Source organism: Epinephelus fuscoguttatus, linkage group LG1, assembly GCF_011397635.1.
Source record: "Epinephelus fuscoguttatus linkage group LG1, E.fuscoguttatus.final_Chr_v1".
Classification (NCBI taxonomy): domain Eukaryota; kingdom Metazoa; phylum Chordata; class Actinopteri; order Perciformes; family Serranidae; genus Epinephelus; species Epinephelus fuscoguttatus.
The window spans coordinates 23,713,015-23,733,395 of NC_064752.1; the positions used below are offsets into that span (position 1 = coordinate 23,713,015).

At 42.0% G+C, this 20,381-nt stretch overlaps 1 protein-coding gene across 2 annotated transcripts in view; it reads left to right on the top strand.

Moving 5' to 3' along the window:
- The window catches only part of uba7 (ubiquitin-like modifier activating enzyme 7), a 58,478-nt gene that overhangs the window by 24,721 nt on the left and 13,376 nt on the right, over nucleotides 1–20,381 (top strand). For both annotated transcript variants that reach the window (XM_049581866.1, XM_049581857.1), the window contains 2 exons: nucleotides 1,764–1,856; nucleotides 3,624–3,815. In XM_049581866.1, coding sequence (XP_049437823.1) covers nucleotides 1,764–1,856; nucleotides 3,624–3,815 — 285 coding nt within the window. The remainder of the gene's footprint in view (nucleotides 1–1,763; nucleotides 1,857–3,623; nucleotides 3,816–20,381) is intronic.

A 20,381-nucleotide genomic window follows, 5' to 3' on the forward strand; every position in this document is an offset into this window, starting at 1 on the left:
TGGATTGGGACATCCCTAGTAAATTTATCAACTTCCCAGACTTTTTATTTGTTTTAACACTTGCCTTAACCCACTTAGCCGTTATATCCACATTATTGATGATTATTGATCAAAAATTATTGATCAACCAAAACAACAGTCATCCCTACGACTTTTTGCATCAGAGAGAGTATTTGGTTAGAAATATTGTTATGTTTGATTTTGTCTCCCAGTCCGAGCATTAATTTAGTGCTTTTGAGGAGATTTAAAAATATCGAGATATATAGCGTTTATCGAGATGTACCCTTAAAATATTGTGATATAATTTTCAGGACATATCACCCAGCCCTATTGTAATGTATTATATCTTCCTATACCTCAGGAATTTCACTACTTCACTAAAGCACCCATGTGAGTAAGTTCTATTCTTATAGTGTATTATAATGTACTACAACTATAATAATTATAATACACTATAACAGTGGTTCCCAACTGGTCCAGCCATGGGGTCCTCCTTAGTTATTAGCTCAAGGTCCACACAGTTTAATAAAATCAGCATCATACTTGTTTTGGCTATGCCATCAAACTAGAGTGTCGTCTCATTCAAGCAGCTGTCCGTTAGTCAGTCACTCTACAGCAGGACACGGCACTTCAAAATAAAAGCTCTGTGCTGGAAATTTACTGTACTTGAAGATAAAGTGTGTTTTTTGCAGGTTTGACACATTTGCGAGTCACTTGCGGTCCATTCAGAATGGACCTGTGACCCACCAACTGGGAACCGCTGCACTATAAGTGATTATAAAATGCTCATAATGTGTTATGATCCTTGTTATAAAGAATTATAGATAGTTATGAGTGCTTGTAACTATAAATATACAATGCTATAAGCACATTATAACACATTATAGGTACATCTGTAAGACATGAGGGCTCAGACATGGCTATTCTGTTTACCTGTTGACCTGTTGACCCTCCACTGGGTCTCTGGGAAACCTTGGATAAGGAGTGGAATAATTCTCTATACAAGCTTTTTAATCATCTTCAGGGAGGCTGAGAATGTGGTGTTGAAATAATAAAAACCCCTTAAAACCTTCGGTATGGAAGCAGTGACAAATAGCGGTTGCTTAAATGTGTGTCATAGCGACAGCATCTTAACGTCAAGCATGGGGGTTTCCAGGTTATGAGCAGGCCACACAGTTGCTGTGGCTGCAGAGGTGAGTGTCACAGGAATGTAGGGAGGCTATAGAAAATGACTCTGAATGAGGTTCTGGTGAAGCACGCAGTGATTCAGGAGAAGCAGTAATAAAGGTGTGTGAGGTAACTTACATATCCAATGTCATCTTGAATAAGAATGAGATCCCCACTGTGCTCCCCTCCTCTTAATTTGTATCCCTGCGTGCCCAGGTCATGCTGTGGATAGATGGAATGTGTGTAGGAGGGTTTCAGATGCATCAGGTTGCCAGCTAGGAGCTTCCTCGCAGCCCCTGAAGCCATCCCTGAGTGACAGTTGCCTTCGCAGCCTTTGTAGAGCCGCGGCAACAGAAGCATGACCTCACTGGCCATGTCGATCACAACAGAAATCTGATTTCCACCGCATTCTGACGGGGTGACCGAGTCATGGAGTGATCTAAGTGACACAGCAACAAAGCCTTCAAAGCTCAAAGCAGCCAAATAGAGACTCATGTCACTGGGGATTTTGCTTTAGATATGTTTTGTTCTTGTCTATCAAACTTTAGAGTGTGCTATATGAATGACTGATGTACTGTTTGTTTAACGTGGCACAGGATGACGACAGTAACTTCCACATGGACTTCATTGTTGCTGCTTCTAACCTGAGGGCGGAGAACTATGACATCCCTGCAGCCGATCGGCACCAGGTCAGCTTATTCATTACGTGCATCATCTCAAAACTGTGAGGGGTAAAAAAATATATAGAGAGAAGTGAATTAGAGGGATGAAGCTGAAGTGAGAGGCGGTGTAGATTAGAAAAAAAAACCCAGCAGAGCGCTCCCCCTCCCTCGGGGTCATGTTTTTAGTCAGTGCTGCACACACCTGCCCCAAAGCCACAGAAACAGCCTCCTCACCTATTGTTCCCGCAGCAGAACTAATCACAGCACTTTACCTGTCGCCTGGGAGGTGACACCTGAGCCAGGCCTTGTACCAGCCGCAGCTACAGACGCGCAGAGCCAAGGCAGATGGGGGACGGTGGGGGGATGGGTGCTGCTGAGTGAGGGGAGACAATAGAGGGTTACCCTTGGGTAATCAGACAGAGATTTCCACGTGTCGAATCTTGTTTGGAAATAACTTTACATTTACTCACCATTTAACCCTGTTCACATGACGTACAGTATATTCACACTGTAAACTTTATAAGGCTGAGGCTGTGTATATAAAGGTGTGGTAGAAGTTTTCAGATGTTCAAGTAAAAGTACAAATACCTCAAGGTTAATTACTCCACTACAAGTAAAAGTGCAGCATTAAAAAGCACAAGTACAGAAGTATTGAAATTAAAAGTACTCTTTATGCAGCAGAATGTTCCCTGTCAGTGTTATATTACATCACTGGATACACTTATTAGTGTTGCATTACTGTGTATGCAGCATTTATTTTGTAGCTGATCAAAGTAAAGCAGTTTTTACTACCTTGTAACCTAATCTATTACAATGCATCAGATTTTAAACTAGTGAAAAGGACATTAAGTGGCAAAGTAGCCAAGTACATTTACTCAAGTACTGTACTTAATTACAGTTTGAGTCACTTGTATTTTCATTTTTTTCTGCTGCTTTTAACTGCTATTCCACTGTGTAGTGAATACTTTTTATTTCATTTGATGTGTCTGACATGCTGTTTATGCATCACTAATAATGATAAGATAACATCTGGCTTCCTCCGGAGTACATGCACAGTTCAGGAGGCAGGGCAGGTTAATTGGTGACTCTAAATTGCCCGTAGGTGTGTATGTGTGAACGGTTGTCTGTCTCTATGTGTCACTCGCCTCTCACCCATTATCAGCTGTGGTAGGGTCAAGATAAGCAGTTACTGAAAATGAATGAATGAACGTGTGGCTATTGCTACTTAGTACAGTGGTTCCCAACTGTTGGGTTGTAGTCCAAAAGTGAGTCACAGATCTATGGGGCCTAATGGGCTGCAAGTGACTCACAAATGTGTCAAGTTTGTAAAAAAAAAAGAAATTTCATTTTTAAGTGGGCCAACAGTGAATTTCCGGCACATCACTTTTATACTGAAGTGCCATTTCCTGCTGTGGAGCGAGTAACTAACGGATGGCTATTTGACAGATACAATAAACTAGCTTGATGAAATCTGGACCCTTTGGCTGGAACAGTTGGGAACCACTGACTTAGTATATAATCTGAATACCTCCTTCAGCACTGTCTGTAGTGATGGCAGTAGCTGAACTATAAAACAGCACCCAATAGAAATACTCAAGTTAAATATAAGCACCTCAAAAGTACGGAACATTAGTAAATATACTTCAGCTTCACTACATATACTTATTTTCCTTCACTACCATTTTGTAACACAATATGCTCATATCATCACTGTAGGTTTCTACTTTATTAACTGACTTCTTGATGACCTGCAGTACATTTTTAAAGCTGAACTTTCCTGTGTCTCCTTCACAGAGTAAGCTCATAGCTGGAAGGATCATCCCAGCCATAGCAACCACCACAGCCGCAGTGGCAGGCCTGATGTGCCTGGAGCTGTATAAACTGGTGCAGGGTCACCAGAAGATCAGCTCTTACCGCACGGCTTATATGTACCTGGCTGCCCCGCACTTTGTGTTCTCCCAGCCGACACCGCCCCAGCAGTTTGAGGTGAGTAACAGCTCTGGTGCACTCACAGCCATCTTTAGTTACAGCCAGTGCCAGCCAGAGCCGGCGGGTTAAGGGGCAAGATTTACAAAGCAGACAGTCACACACAGGACCTGAGTAAGGCACTTTATACAGCCCGACAGACTGTTACTGTATATATTCTTATGATTTAAGCCTGTCTACTTTGGGGATAAATCTGTTTGGTCCTTTGTAGATTTATGTCCAACCTCTCTGGCTGGCGAGCATTAAGTCATGAATGAGTGCTCTCAGAGTAAGAGACCACTGCTAACTGTCAATCTCTTGCATATGAGCCAAGTCTTTAGCCAGCTCAGTGTAATCCTCAGAGTATTTCAGTGCAGGTAAGGTATAAACACACCCATGTCTGCTTCTGTGTTTGTACAATTAAGTGAATTTAAGGCAACTGTAATTCAAAGCAAAAGGACAGGAGCTTATTCTCCTAAGACAGAGTCCCTTCAGGATCAAATCCACCCTGGCGTTTGAGGTTAGAACAGGTCTGTGAGGTCATGCTAAATACTTGATATGAGCCAAGCTTTAAAACACAAACACAACATGGCTACCAGCCAGACTCAAACGCCAAGCAACCAAGGGTCACATTTAAGCTTATTAAATCTGCGAGGATATCCCATCGAATAATTTTGGTGCCCTCTCACAGGCTTGACTGCTTTCCACTCAGAATCTTACCTCTGGAGGGAATCAGATATTGGAGCTGCCCTCGCTAGCTTTCTCCCTCAGAGCATTGAACCTCTGACAGACAGGGGTCACTGGGGGTCAGCCAGTGGAGTAACTGTGTCCTCTGGGACGTGAGGGTGCAAAGGCAGGGAGCTCTGAGACAGTGTAGGTCTGGTTTCAGCTTTGGTTACAGGCAAAAATGCTGCAGCTGCACTAAAGGCTGCGGCGATGACAGCGGCAGCTGTGACTCTCTGCGCAGTTCTGAAGTTCCAGACGTGCCCTCCTACTTACTTACAAAGTCCCCGGTGTTCTCACAGTTGTTGTCTGTAAACTTGGTCAGCGAAAGTGTTTGCACATACTTTGAAAATTTGCTGGCTGAAACAAAACGTTGCCCAAGCAGCCTGGAACGTTGGATACGCTCAGTATATGATTGCAGTCACACAGACAGAGTACCTGACATCATCCCAGCCAGAGGTTATATACTCAAGTGTTGAATCATTTAGTCAGAGGGATGGGCAGACATTAGATTTTCCAGACCCAGGTCTTTTTCAGCAGGGCTTATAATGTTGCAGCCTCAGCTTTTACACTCAGCTCTATTCAGCAGAGGAGTCAGAGCAGAGACGGGACGCAATCATAGGAAAAAAGGCTCAGCTGAGGTTCAGGGTCAGCGTTTTGAGGGTTTGGGACGAATCTGGCACCAGTAAATGAGGAACACGCGTGTGCTGTTACACACTTGCTCACAGAGAGAAGGAGAAAGATGGTTGGCTGCCAAACCTTCAGCCATCTGAGTGGGAGACGCTCTAATGTCTGCCAAAGAAAACATTTTAGTCTTTAGTCTTCATGATAAGTTTAATTTTGTCTGTGATGCCCTCTAAAAACACACTGCAGCTCCTTTTCTTTAACATATTCCCCCTTTTCTATGTAGCGTATATAAGCAATAAGCCATGAGAGGATTTGGTTTACAGTGATTTTAGAGCAGCTCTGGGGGGTTGATAGAAGTGATGTTGAGCAGTGTGCTTGATTTTCTGAAAGTCTGCCTCCATCGACACTTGCTGGTGGGATGTTTTGTCGTGACCCTCTTTTCAGTTTTCCTCACTACTCCAACAAAAATGTTGCTGCTAGTGATAAACTCGGGATCTTCTTTTCAGGTAAGCCCAGCATGTAGGCCGACCATAGGGTTCACCTTTTCTGTTTTTCAAAGTGGCATAAAACTGACTGAGCGCCATTTTGGCGATAGATGTAAAATCAACGGCCAGATTGTTCTCGGCACCCCACGTCTGAAAACAGTAACCTGACCATGCAGTCTGTTTAAAGGTCCCAACTTCCTTTCTTGACTTTTCTAGCTTTAGCTTTTCTCCTTTTTATCTTCTTCCTCTATCTTGTCCATTACTTTCAACCACTCATCAACGCTTAGCCCACCCAGTAAGTAAATAAGAATTCATAACAAAATCTGAGTTGTTGAAACAATGGTTAATTGGCACAGCAATGCTGTTGTAATGCTGTCACAGCTGTGTGTGTGATTGAACGCGGCTCAGCCGATCATAATCAAGGACCAGAACTATCCATCTTGTGTCATCCACATAGATAACGGCTCTTAAATTCTGAAGACACGTAGCAATAGATCTGCAACTATTTTCATTGTTGTCAAATTTGTCGATTATTTCTTCGATTAGTCGACTAATCTGTCTGTCTGTCTCTCCTAAACCCCAAAATTATGTCATCTAATGTCTTGTTTCGTATTCACGCCAAAGGGTTTTAGTTCACCGTCTTGGGAGAGTGTGTAAAGCTGCCAATATTTGAACGCAAGAAGCTGCAATAAGAGTATTTTGGGGTACTTTTATAGTACTTCTCTATGAAAACCGATTTGTTGACTACTAAAATAGTCACTGATTATTTTGATGGTCGATTAGTCATCGATTAGTCGACTAATTGTTGCAGCCCTACACAATAAAATCTTAAGTGTCAAATGTAATCAGTTCTTTGATCACTGAAAATATAACAGTGTATTACAATTAATATCTTGATTATCAATTTCAAACTAGAGTCGGACCCTTAAATGCCAAGCCAATATTATCGGATTATATCTTATCACATGTATATCGGTATCTGCATATATATTGTCCTATGTGTAACAAAAAATGCAGTGTTGAGATGCCAAAGTTAACTAATTTAGAAACAGTGTTGTGAACACATAGCTTGTCCACCAAATAGCGCTAACAAGTACATTTGCACAAGTGTAAAATGTACCGCTCATCACTGAACAGATTTACGCAATCCTTATGAAACATGTTTATGTTATGCATTTATGTTAAACAACCATCTTTTCCTTTAATCCAAAGTTCCTTGCATCTGACTCGTGTCTAGTTGTTATCTCATCACATAACAGGATAACATCATGTTGAGGAACCATAAAAAAGCCCTGCTTGTGATTCTTGAGAAATGTTTGTGCCCTGCAAGCTTCTTTTGTTCTCTACTTAGACGTGTAAATGAAAGTGGAGGATGCTTAGTCACAATAGCAGATATTAGCCCACAGCAATTAAAGCAGAAACAAAGACAGCATACCTATTAATATTCTCTTATCTCACTAATCTGTCTCAGATTAGAGAGTTTTATTAGGCGGCCTTTGAAGCAACCGCAGACGTGCAGCTGTGAAATATCACCGATCAGACATGCAGCATCAAGAGCTCAGCTTACTTTTGCCATGACTTAAACCTCTCCCCTCATGAGATCAGTCTCAGTTCATTAATATCAGGTAACAACACTCACATCTTACTGGTAGTACTGGTGGCCCACCCAGTGTATTTTAACCACCTCATCGCAGCGTTGCCAGATGTTTGGCGGTCTTCGTAAAGTAACCTGGATTATCACAACTCCGAAGAGGAAAACAATATGTTTCTCCCAGGGTTGTTGTGATTGAAGGCTTTTGGAAGAGGTGTTTTAGATGTGGCTGTGTACCACTCTGTCCACACATCACTGTTTTACTCACAGACTCTTTAACTAAAATAGATTACTGCTCCCTCTCCCACCATGCTAACCCTTTTCCAGAAATTGTTGCTTTAAAGCGGCTGTTTCCCAAAATAGGAAGTTCTCTCCGGCCTTCCCCCGCTGCTGTTATGGAGGCGGAAAAATGTAAACAAGTGGGAGGCTGTCCGTGTCTGCTCAACACTGCCAGTCTTTAGTATCGTTTTCCTCCGTGTGTTTATGTTTTTCAGTCGGGGGGCCAGGGCACAGGCCATTAAAGGAGCTGCAAGTCTTGCAAGCTCACAGAGATGGATATCACTCAAATGAAATGTTAGCACAAAATCTGCATTAGACATCCTCATGTATCCATGAAGAGCTTGGTGTTGCTTGGCTCAGATGTTGCTGCCACATTTTTAAAGCTACAGCGTATAAGTTAGAAGATCCTGCTCTGCTGTCGGCACCCTATTTGTCATTGTATTTAGAAGATTTACTGAAACTGACACTGACACTTGAATCTTTCCAACTCATATAAATCAACTGCATGACAGACTAAAATTAATCTGTAATCTGAAAGGAGCTGCTTGTGATGATAAAACCACAGATCTCCTTCTTGTCATATTTTGTCGCTTGAGCAGAGGCTTCTGGCGTCATTAAAATGCCCAAGCGCTTCTGCCCAAGCACCAGTGCGCTGTATCTTGACAAAGGGAGTCTGCGCTTAGGCTAAGGCAACAAATCTGCTTGCTTAGGGTTAGGAAAAGATCGTAGTTGATGTAAATTATCTACGACTTTTAGTTTTATGCAGGAGACAAACACCGGCCTCCTGGATCCTTTGTCTTGTGCATGTTGGAACCATCCACCTCCCACCTGCCCTAAGTGGACTTTTACTCTTGATACTACGTACTTTCCTCTGAACATCTAATAATGATGCAAATAGATTAATATTGGAGTTGGTTGAAAGCTCACTGCATATCATACAGACACTGAAGGTTGCACTGAGCGTCCAAATCTGACACTCGTTTACATGCAGCTTGAGAAAATCGAATTATTGGCCTAGTCAGTACCAGACTTTTAAATGCATGTAAACAGCTTAGCCCTACTGAAATTGGACTATCCGTAGCTCTACTAACACACCTAGATAATTCGATCCACTTAGTCCAACTGGAATCGGACTTGGCCATCTGGGCACGCACCACTTTTTCTTTCGTAGGCTTTGAACCGGAAGAAGAAGGAGATGACGTAGCAGCAATGCAGTAATTCCCAGAAAAACAAACAAACAAACACCATGCAGCCGAGAAGTAGAAGACGTACTTCTGGACGGACGAGGAAATTACATTTATGCTCCGACAGCTAAAGGAGCTAAACATTTTGAAGTTTATGGGTGGTAGGAAAATGTGAAACGCTGATTTATTTTAAAAAGTTTCTGAACTAGAACCAGAAGTAGTTCGATACACACTGTATTAAAAAGGACACAGCGCTGCCTATTGAGGCTTTTGGAGGCGGAGTCAGACGTACCTGGTCAGAAGTTCGATTTTCCCTTCTGCATGTATACTCAGACAAGTATGACTTGACTGATTAGCTGAGCTATGAGCTTAGCTCGACTACTGCATGTATGTAAAAGTACTGACTGAGGGCTGCTGCCCAAGCAATGTTTTTTTGACACCCTGGGACTGCGACCAGGCTGTACAGAGAATTATCACCTGAGTCAGCAATTCCTCTAAGCTTTACACAGTTTTTTAGGCTGGATTTTTCTGCATGGTTTGATGAGATTGGACTGGGCTCACTGACTGTTGGTACCAGTCCCTTTTCTCGGTTTCATTTTCTACTGCAGACAGTACTCCTCAGTGTAGTGAAACTGCCGTTTCATCACCCTCAACGTAACACGTACTGATTCCTTTTATTGACAACCAAACACAAGAGAGTCCGCACTTTGACAATTGTGTGGCATAGCTTTTCGGGCTGCCATTTTTTTTGCCATCCAAAATCTGGATTTAGTGAATATAAGAAGTGCTTTGACGGTAGCTTGGCTATTTAAAAATGGCTAGTTTGTCACACAAGTGATGATTCTCTTTTACCAAACAGTGGCATTGCAGTATTTTAACTATATTAACACCCTCTAATGTCGGCTAGACTCGCTCGCAACCTTGAGGTGTTACCAAAAGAAGTACCAGGTAGCATCCACAACTTCGTTAATGGAAAACCAAATAAAACAAGTTGAGCAGAGTTGTGTTGTACCATGCGGTTGAAATGTAGCGATAATGTCTTTAGTCCTTAGTGCTTGTAACTACCTGTTATTGGTTATCTCGCCGTTCTCATCAACCCCAATAAACTGAGTGATAAACCAGCTGTATGCATCAAATAGCAGATAGACAAAGCTATAGACTAGCCTGTGAACTACTGTGAGGAGCCAGATATTGCCCTCCAGAGTTTGATGGAAACCACACCAGAGCTAAACGCAGAGTAAATATTGGACTTACAGTCATTGGGTGGTCAGAAATAAGTTCAGAGTTGCTTGTTCTGTTACCCGCAAGTGGGCAATAAAAGAGAAACGAATACTGCTTGAAATGCGCTCTTTGTTGCTGGTTGTAAAATAACAGTACGTAGTTGAAAGGGGCTCCACGGTCAAAGACAGTGCAGACAGTGCATGCCTTGTTATTGCAGAAAACAAAACCTCACAAGACACCAGAGGATATTTCAAGTGCAACAAAGATTAATGAGTGTTGTGCTCCTGCAGCTGTAACCGAGCTGCAGCCTCAGTAAAACATGTGAAGTGAAACACACCCGAGGCCAGGACAGAGGAGGACGTGTCTCAGCCGGGTATTAAATAGCTCCATCCTTAACCCCTCCAGCAGCTTGCCCAACTCTCTGTACCAGTGTATGCTGTCTTTACTTGTCTGCTCGGCTGCCTGCTGGTTGTGTGCCATGAAAATACTCCCTCTTCCATGTCTGTGCACACATCCTCCACACTCTCGTCTTAACATGGTGCCCTTTCACGCTCCCTCGGTGCCCCTCTTCCCCAGTTTTGCCCTTTTGGTTTCTAATTGAATTGGCAGTGTTGGAGGCAAGGCTCCTGATCTCAGGGAAGCTGCTGCAAGGCCGATGCTCACACTGGTTCTTTGTTAATTGCCTGCAGAAATGACGGCTATTTCCTGCCTTCACAGGAAGCGGTGTATTGAAACCAGATTTCCCAGTGAGCACTACGTGTATGCTGTGTAGAGCACCAGGAGAAGGCTGGGAATTGTGTTCATCTGCTCTGGCCTCTGTTTCTAATAACCGTTCCTTCACGACTTGCTCAGCAAAAAAGCCAACTTCAAGTCTTGTTTGATGCACACTGAGAAGTCGAACAGAAATAAAAATGTTTTGCTGAATATCCAGGAAGGTTGTATATTGTTTTACATGCAGAAGGTAAAACCAGTGACTTTATTTGAGATTGGAGCACTTACATAATTGAAGGTCGCACATCTGTCACACAAATAACAGGGACTGGCTTTAAAGAGAGAAAGAGAACAACAAAGGGGGAGATTTACCTCTCATGTGGTTAAATCTGTGTTGGCCGCCTTGGACTGTGCCAGTAAAGGAACAGGGTGAACATGATCCAAGGCCCTTGGTATTCCTTTGGGAGCTCCGGCGTGGAGCGGCATTGTGCAGTGTGTAACTTAAGACCCGGACATGAATAGTGCTCTTGGGATAATGAGTAATCTGTGATCAACATAGATGGCTTGTGCCTTCTGTTGTCCTCCAGGTTTTTTGTTGTTGGTGTTATTGTGTGGTTGGCCATATGTTTTTAAGTCATCTGTTGTTCCGTCGCTGTTGTTCTTTAGTTCCCCACAGATCATTAGCTTCCCATTTGTGTCATCAAAACAATGTTACGTCTGTACAGTGTTGTTTATTTGTGTAGACATAGGCATAGACAGACATCATCCAAAGATCATTTAAAGAAAGCTCATAGCTGGGGCGTCAGTGGCTTAGTGGTAGAGCAGGCGCCCCACGTACAAGGCTGTTGCTGCAGCGGCCCAGGTTCGACTCCAGCCTGTGGCCCTTTGCTGCATGTCATCCCCTCTCTCTCCCCCTTTCACACTTAACTGTCCTATCAAATAAAGGCTAAAAAAAGCCCCAAAAAATATCTTAAAAAAAAAAAAAAAGAAAGCTCATAGCTATCCAGATAATTTATTAGTCGCATAAGTGGCACAGCTCATAAACTCAGCGTGCATGCTCCCTATTAAGCCAAATTAAGAAGCCAGCGGCATGTGGTAGTTAGCAGCTCTTTCAAATCATCCCAAACCGTATGTCCTCATCTCCTCATCTCATGCATATAAGCCACAGGTCAGAGTCTTTTATGACTAACACAAGAACAGGATGGCGTTTTGGTTAGACAGACTGCTCACTGTTCAGCTAGCTAAATCAGGGATGAAGCCTCTGTGTTGACACCGACTGTGTTTACATGCACAAAATACTCATTTTTTTTGCCCTTGTTCCAGACAAGACAAGATTCATACTGAACTGTTTACATGTCTAATGAAAATGAATATTCCAGTAATATTAACATTTAAAATCATCCATGCATACTCTGTTTAATGTGCCCTTACATGTTGTTTATCACGTCAAAATATGAGAAAGTGCAACACCTGGAGTTTTTTGCCAGTTTTCCACTGGTGGCAGACTGGTGCAAACTCAGCCTCCATCTTTCGTTCCTTCAACCACATTCTTTAAAAGGTTGGTGTTACAATATGTGCACATATCCAAAAACCTGCTGATATCCAAGTCTTGCATAATGTAAAGTAGGTTTGTTTCTTCTTCTGACCAGAAATGTACCCTTTTCTTTTGGCCATGCATCTCTACCCCAGCCTTGCAAACTGCTGGTTTCTGTCCAATGCATCCTTGATAAAGCACAGAGCTGACTGTAAACAGGCAAGAGGTCATGTGTCGCAAACTGCAGTAAAAACCTCAACTGAGATGCATGTTCCGAATGTGCTGTCTACATGTCCAAAGGAAGCTCCTAAAACCAGAATAATATCAGCTTATCCCACATGTCTTAATTGGAAAATGCTACATTTGAAATATCCAAATGGAATATGCTGTTTATATGACCCGCATCAAAGTCAGGATACTGTCACATTCTTAATAAAAGTGGAATATTAGTGTGCATGTAAATGTAGTCAATGAGGCCACATTCTGAGGGGTCCTTGAGCAAGGCAGAGAATCCCAGCCTGCCTCAGAGGCACTACCCTGCAGTCGGCCCTGACCTCGGACCCCTCTGGAGCAGCCCATACAAGATTACTGTTACCTTGAATAAAGTATTCACAGCTTATGAGAGTAAATAGTAAATATACGCTGAACAAGAATTTAAACAACCCTTTTGTGCGGCCAAAATGAGTTTCCTCAGAAAGCTGTCTGGGCTCAGCCTTAGAGATAGGGTAAGGAGCTTGGATGTCCGAAGGGAGCTCGGAGTAGAGCTGTTGCTTCTTCACGTCGCATGGGGTCAGCTGAGGTGGTTTGGGCATCTTATCAGGATCCTCCTGGGTGCCTCCCATTGGAGATGCTATGGGCCTGTCCCACAGGTAGGAGGTCCCAGGGCAGACACATGTGGAATTACATATCTCGTCTGGCCTGGGAACTCCTTGGGGCCCGCCAGGAGCAGCTGGAAAGCATTGTTGGGGAGAGGGACGTCTGGAATACTTTGCTCAGCCTGCTGCCCCCGCGACCTGGCTTCTGATAAGCACTTAAAAATGGATGGTTGAATGGACTTTTGTTTTTAAATTAAAGATCTCAGACTTTTTTATGCACATAAAAGACTTCTTTTTCTCAAATTCTTGTCGCAGATTTGTTAAACTCTGTGTAGTGAGCACTTGTCCTTTTCCGAGATAATCCATCCACCCGACAAGTGTGACATATCGAGATGCTGATTAAACAGCCTGATTACTACACAGGTGTGCCTTGGGCTAGTCACAATAAAAGACCTCTCAAAAATGTGCAGTTTTATCTTGAAAAAACACATTTATATTTAGTTAAAGACCATATTTGAGAGAAGTAAGTACATGGAAAAAGTCTAAGATTTTAACTTTAAATCCATGGAAAATGAGAGTAAAAGCAAAAGTGTTTATAGCTTTGGATTTCTTCTTTATAAGCCTTACCAAAGCCAAAAATAAAAGGAATAGACTAAACACTGTCTAAAGTGAGCTGCAGATATTAGCATGTCTGACTAATTAGCTGAAAAAATCTGCTAGCAACACTTCTCATTTCAGCTGGCAAATGACGGTTGCCCGCTAGAGATGAGAGGCCTGCTCATTTGCAAATTGAACTAATTTGCTACCTGGCCACTAAATTACTGCAAATTGTGAGTGGTGATTCTGCTGCTGTTATCACTGGAAACTCAATATTTTTAATGTGAGAACAGAAAGTCAAACAGGCATAGCAACAGTAACTAAAGCGGACAGGATTCAGTCAACAAGCAGTCATTCGGTCCACACTGACAGGATGTTTTCAACTAAAATGTACCACAGAAATTATTTTTACAACCTTCAAAAATATCTGAAGCAGATTTTGATCATGTAAATTCAAGGTTTAATATGAGAGCTCATTACTCCTGCTGTGGGTTTGTCTATTTTTCCTGCAGGGAGAGATAATAAAACCGGCTTTGTGAGGCATGTTCTAAACGTCAGTTTTTATACTCGTCTGTTTAAATAGCATTAGAAAAGAGCCTTAAATGTTGACATTGGGTCGGTTATGATACCTCAGCTGTGTGCTGTGATAATAACTTCATTTTGTTCGTCTGCGGTGTTGAGCACGTGTCTCATCTGGTAGATTCAGTGGAATGTTAAATAAACCTAAAAGCAGATGAAAATGATTATGCCTTTAATTTGATTCTCACATGTGACTTTCAAATATAGCTGGAAGGAGCTTATTTATCTATTTTCCTTCCAGTTTGGATAGTAGAGGATCCAATTTTCCTCAGCAATAACTTTGGGTCTAACTATGGGCCGATGACATGTCTTTCCATCTTTCCATTTATCTCTCATCCATTGTTGGCCCCGGTATTTGCCATGTTTCTCACCACTTTTTTCGAAGCACCATATGAAAGTTATTAGAGGTCTCTGTCCTCGTGCGTCATTATTCTCTCATTAAAGCACCGGTGCTAGCAGGAGATGGGCTGCAGGTTTCTCATTAGTGACATTATATTGAAGTTACTGTGCGAGTTTACAAATTTAGACATTAACTCTGAATTCTAAAGGCGCTCTGTCATGTCTCTTTTTCCTCCTTTACTCACTCTACCAACACACAGGCACCATTACCTCATACATATACACTGAACATTCCAGCTTGGGTCGCTGTATGCAATAATAATGTCACATGTGGAACATAAGGCCCATAGATTGTGTCCTCTGATGTGTGGCATTACAGGACAGTCTGTCTGCATGCCATCTATGTGCAGACTGTATGTTCTCCCTTATGTATGCAGTGCACATGAGGGACTGACTAATAACATACACATGTCCAGGTTATGTAATGGAAATAGAAATAAAGTAAGTTTTTACTGGTCTTAAAGCCACATGAATGCACTCATAAAGGATTTGGAACAGTTTATGTACATCCACAGACTGGGGCTGCAGGGTTATTAATAGCTGGTAATGGCTGTTTGTCATGGATTGTATGCTAATTTGATGTTTAACAAGCAAATTAATGGTTTTGCCTCAATTTCCTTTGTAATGAATGAGACAGGAAGTTGCACCATTTGGCAACAGTCTGTTTGGCAAAGCTGAGTGACTCAGGCAGCGAAGGCTCAGTTGTCTTTAGGCTGGCTTTTGGAATTAAAAATTGGCGATATAACGTTCCACGTTTACAGGCAAAAGAAGCACTGCACTGGGCTTATGCAACATCAAAGTGTGCAGGCCTAAGGGATCAGCAAAGTGACTACAGTTCATACTAAGGGGGGACATGAATATCTACTAAATTTCATGGCAGTCCATCCAGAAGTCGTTGAGACATTTCATTAAAAACTATAAATGTCAACCTGCTGGTGGCTCCAGAGGAAATGTCAGAGGACCACCAAAGTCATACGAATTCATCCTCTGGGTACCATGAATGTCTGCACCAAATTTTGTGCCAGTCCAACGCAGATGTTGAGATATTTCAATCTGGACCAAAGCGGTGGACCAACTGACATGTCTTTCCATTGAGCCATGCCTCTAGTATGGCAAAAAATATTTCTTATTGTAGATATTACCTGTGCTTCATTAAAACAAAAAGTGTTTACCAACCTACCCAACCAAACCATCAACCAGTTCATAAACCAGCACTATGTATTTCAATTTATTGCAATTGCCTCTGCTCATAGAAGCCGATGAAGCGCCGTAGTTGGCTTCCTGGTTTCAGGGCGCTTTGCAGTGCTTTCGCCCAGATATGCTCTATGTGTCTAAATTTGGCATTTGATTGATTTAATGTGAATTGGTACTTAGTCGTTCCGATGTAATTTTGACAATACCCTTTAAAGTACCAAGTTTGGTACCCAACCCTAAGGCCGATGGGAAGAAAGGTCGTCTCCTTGTTGTCACCTTCTCTGTGGACAATGTAGTAATCATTGTTGCAGTCACCACTTTCTCCACGAGCCCTTCACACTGTCTCACCATGCATGTGTGTCGTGTCAAGGCTTGTGCAGAAATGGGGCTGAAAAAGATGTCTCTTGATTCTCATGTATCCTGCTCAGTCTGGAATTTGCGTGGTGTTGCTTTACCTGTACATGAGAACAATTAAAAACTACACTGAACTGATTTTAAGTAAAACAAAAAGACTTTTAGGTAGGTATTATTATTATATTGTGGTATCTCTTTTTCACAGGGTACAGAAGTTAAATCTGGGTTAAACCTTAAAGTAAGCGATACGTCCTCTGTTGTCTCTGGGTAATTTACCCCATTAAGTCTTCAGTGTCTTGAGAGTGTTACAGAAGTCTCATGTGTCTTATTAGTTTGTGTCCAAACCTTATAGTTTATCAATTGCTGACAAGGACTGGACATCATATTGACGCACAGATATCGATAATTTGCTCCAGTGGCCGATACATGGAAGAGTTACATCATTCCATACCGCATTACAGCACGTAACCAAAGAGCGTGACCTTTGATTTCTAAAGCATTTAATCAATGCTACAAGCTGGGTTGTAGCAACAGAGGGCACGCTGATCACAGTTTATGTTCAGAGCTGTGGGTTGCTGAATTGATCTCATTGTGTGACACATTTCCAGAAATAAAAGCTGTGTCCCAGTTCCATACTACATACCAATAGTAAACAGTGTGTGCTCTAGTGGTCATGCTTACTAGCACTTGGATACTGGACCGTCCCTGCAGGATTTTGCAGGCTTTTGGGGCTTGTTGAGGTCTAAAATGATTTTCTAAAAAATGTGATACATGTTGCAAAGTTTTTTGGGCAATAAAATTCTGTGAACAAGTAAAAAATGCCAATTTTCTTTATTTATTTTGGTATGTTTTATGTTTTTAAAAAATGATGGCAGCTTGTTCCAATCAGAATAAAACTCAACTGTTCTGAGTTTGTTATTCATACTACACTTTCATTACCACTAACCACTGGCTGATGCACCAGCCTCAGCCTTTGTCTTGACTGTCAACACATTTCAGCCATTCTCCAGGTGTGTTTTGTAGCAGGAAAGTGTTTGTCAATCGATGACTTTTGTTTGTGTGCAACCTTGTGTGCAGCGCTAAACAGTGTACCCCTGCTTTTGTGCAGAACATTAAGGAGTTGCCTTGCACAGTCTTTAGCCGTACTTATTGTTGGTATATGTGACATTTACATACATGTCTGCATCTTCACAACCAGAAACAGGCAGGGGAGTTTGGTGACGTTTTGCGGGGGACTGTTATGAGTGGTGAATTTCACGGGAAACTCTGATAATTGATCACATTTGGTGGAAAAGTTGTGATGATTAGAGGAAATTGCACAGGGATTGGTTGAATTTGAATTATTAGTTGCAGTTATTCGGGCCGGCTACACAAGAAAATTAAGGTTCTTTACTGTTTTGTGCAGAAATGAATCCAGTAACTGTCAATATAAATGCAATTATACAAGATTTTAATTGACAGGAACTCTGTTATGATAAAAAAAAAAAAATGCAAGGACTTTATAAGAAACTTGCATGTAATATAAATGTTGGGAAGATGCACGAGCAGCCATAATCCTTGGTCTTATGTTGGGACCATCAGATGCATCATGTTGAAGCGTTTCGATGATCATTAATTGCTTAAAAACTGCGACTCCGTCTATCAGAAGTGTTGTTTGAGTGTCTCTGCAGGCTCCAGCATGTCAGTGGCCCATTTGTAAGAGGAGCATTTTATTGACTCAGTCCTGCTGCCCCGGGTCATTTTCAGTCGGGCAGAGTGCCGTTATCTTCTCATTTGAAAGACAATCACATTGAGATTCTGTTTGCTGTTTTACACGTCAATGGAAGCCTTTCAAAAGGAACGGCCTGCTTTTAGGCTGTGTGTCAAACTCGGCACTCTCCTGAGAAGTGTCTGTGGGCCGCTGAGCTGCCTCTGCTGCTCCTCCTCCACCCTAGACCAATAAATCCAGAAGTCATCTTTCAAAACATACAGTTTATGATCTGAATTACAGAGTATCTTTAAGGCCGATTCTTAATATATTCTGTTTATTGTCTTGTTTTGATGTATTTTGATGTGTTGAGCAGTGTGAAAGGCGGGCATCCTGTCAATTGTCTGGAGACGCTGGAGGTCTCAGCCATCTGTTTCTTCACTGCTGTCCACAGAGAGTGGTGATCAATAGTGACATGGTAGCAGATGACATGACACTCCCGTTAAGACAAAGGACACACTTTACATGACAGTGCTGTCGTCACTTTGTACAACATAAACAAAGGTAAACTGCACTTCAGTGTTATTTCTGATTATGGTAAGTGTGCCTCAAAACAGGATACACATACAGCATTATCATTATTTTAAAGTAGTCTTTGGTGGTTAAAAGAGTGCACAGTTAGGACAAAATCGATGCGCACATTCTTATGTCTTGTCAAAACCTGGCGCCTGCATTCAGGTGTAATATGCCAGTAGCGGCCAATATAAAACTGGTTCGTTCACCTCTTTCTGACTCCACACCTCCAGATTTTCTAACTTCTTCAGCCCCAGCCAGTGCTGATTTATGTGACATCACTTGAGGCATTTTATCAGACTTCACACAGCTCCCCGGGAAGCCTCAGAAGACTTTCTACAACTTTTTAATGCAGCAGTACTCCCTAAGATCTGTAAACAGACTTTGATGTGTAAAATCTGCAAAGTTCCCCATTAGATAAAAGCACAATGTGTTTATTTTTCAATCTGGAAGCCAAAACTATTGATTATTATCCAAGAAACTGGTGTGCTCAGTGAAAATGATCCTGGACTCAATATTTACACAAAGAAATTTAATGTTATGAGCAGTTTTACTGGAGCACTAGCTCAGACAAACACAGTGATCAAACAGTCAGGTTTAGGTTCTCTCTCTCTGTAACAACTTGAGCAACTGGAGGAAAGAACATTTTGTTCAGTGGTATACCAGGTTTTTATTTGTTGGTATTTAACAGCTTCACTGCTCCATTCTCAGCTGCAATATCTCACACAAAAATAGCTGCATGGTGCCTCACTTTATGCTTATCTACAATGACAATGCATCAGACCGGTCTGCAAAGTCTGTTCACACACACGCATATACACACACAGATTCACTTTAATTTTCCAGGAACAGTTTAGTGGCGTTGCACACCGTTTACAGCCGTGAACTTCCATCCATTGATGTTGTGATGTCACTAGCAGTATGACTGTGCATCGCCGCTGGCTCTGTGCTGTAGGTATGACGTAAAGGAAGGTGTATTGATGCTGGAGTGGTGAAGTGGAAATTGATTGTCCGTTTATGGTTCCAGTAAATGCAGTGGTTGTTTGAAATATGAAAGACTCCATTTGATGTTGGCTTGACTAAAGCTACGTGTCTCATACAACATATCTGATTTTACACTTTAACTAACATAAAATGCAAGCTCATCTTTAAATCTATAATTAGAGTGACACTGCTTTAAGTAATTTGAATCTTTTATTACCCCCCCAGCAAATAAAGGCTTAAATTCATGCTCTAAAAAATACTGACTATCCACTATCATCTGAAGTAACCTTGGTGCATACCTGCTTGTGCTGCAGTATACAACATATACAGTAGTCAGCAGTAGCACTACCATTTGTTCAGAAGCGAACTGCTGCTCGACTTTGAGGCTCAGTTGAGGACTAATCTAGGACATGAGATCACAGTGAAATTTACCTTGTCGTCTACGAAATGAAATCTAAGAGAAGCTAAAGGAGCTTAAGATGAAAATATGATCTAAAAAGACCACACAGATCCTCCATCTGCCTCCCGTAAAGCTCACTTTGAAGCCCTCCAAAGGAAAAGAGTTGCCTTTGAAGAAGCAGGCCTCTAGCTACAACGGGTTGTAAAACGTTTCCACTGTTGGGATTCTGTCCAGATAATGAAGCTGAAGGCAGGAGCGTGCCTCAGCAGTGCTTGTTTCTTGTGTCAGACTGCAGGGAGGAGGACTTATGGAGGTTTGCCTACCGATCGCAGCTTCCTGCCTCCGAAAACGGTCCATTGTCTTAAAAGGCAAGATTAAAAAAACTCACATTATTATTATTATTACACTCTACATCCAGTGACCTGAGCAAAGTGACCAGCATTTTTGTGTTTCCTGAAGGGGATCACAATCAGACTTGGATTCATTGTACCTCCTTATCAGGTTCACTTGGCTGAACTTCCTCGGGCTGCACTACATTCCCATGCCCTCACGTATGTCTGCAGACAGAGGAGTCTATTTTTGGGTCCACTTGTTATCATAATAGATTTTATTGTATATCAGGTCCTGTGCTGTTAAACTGCCGCAGAGAG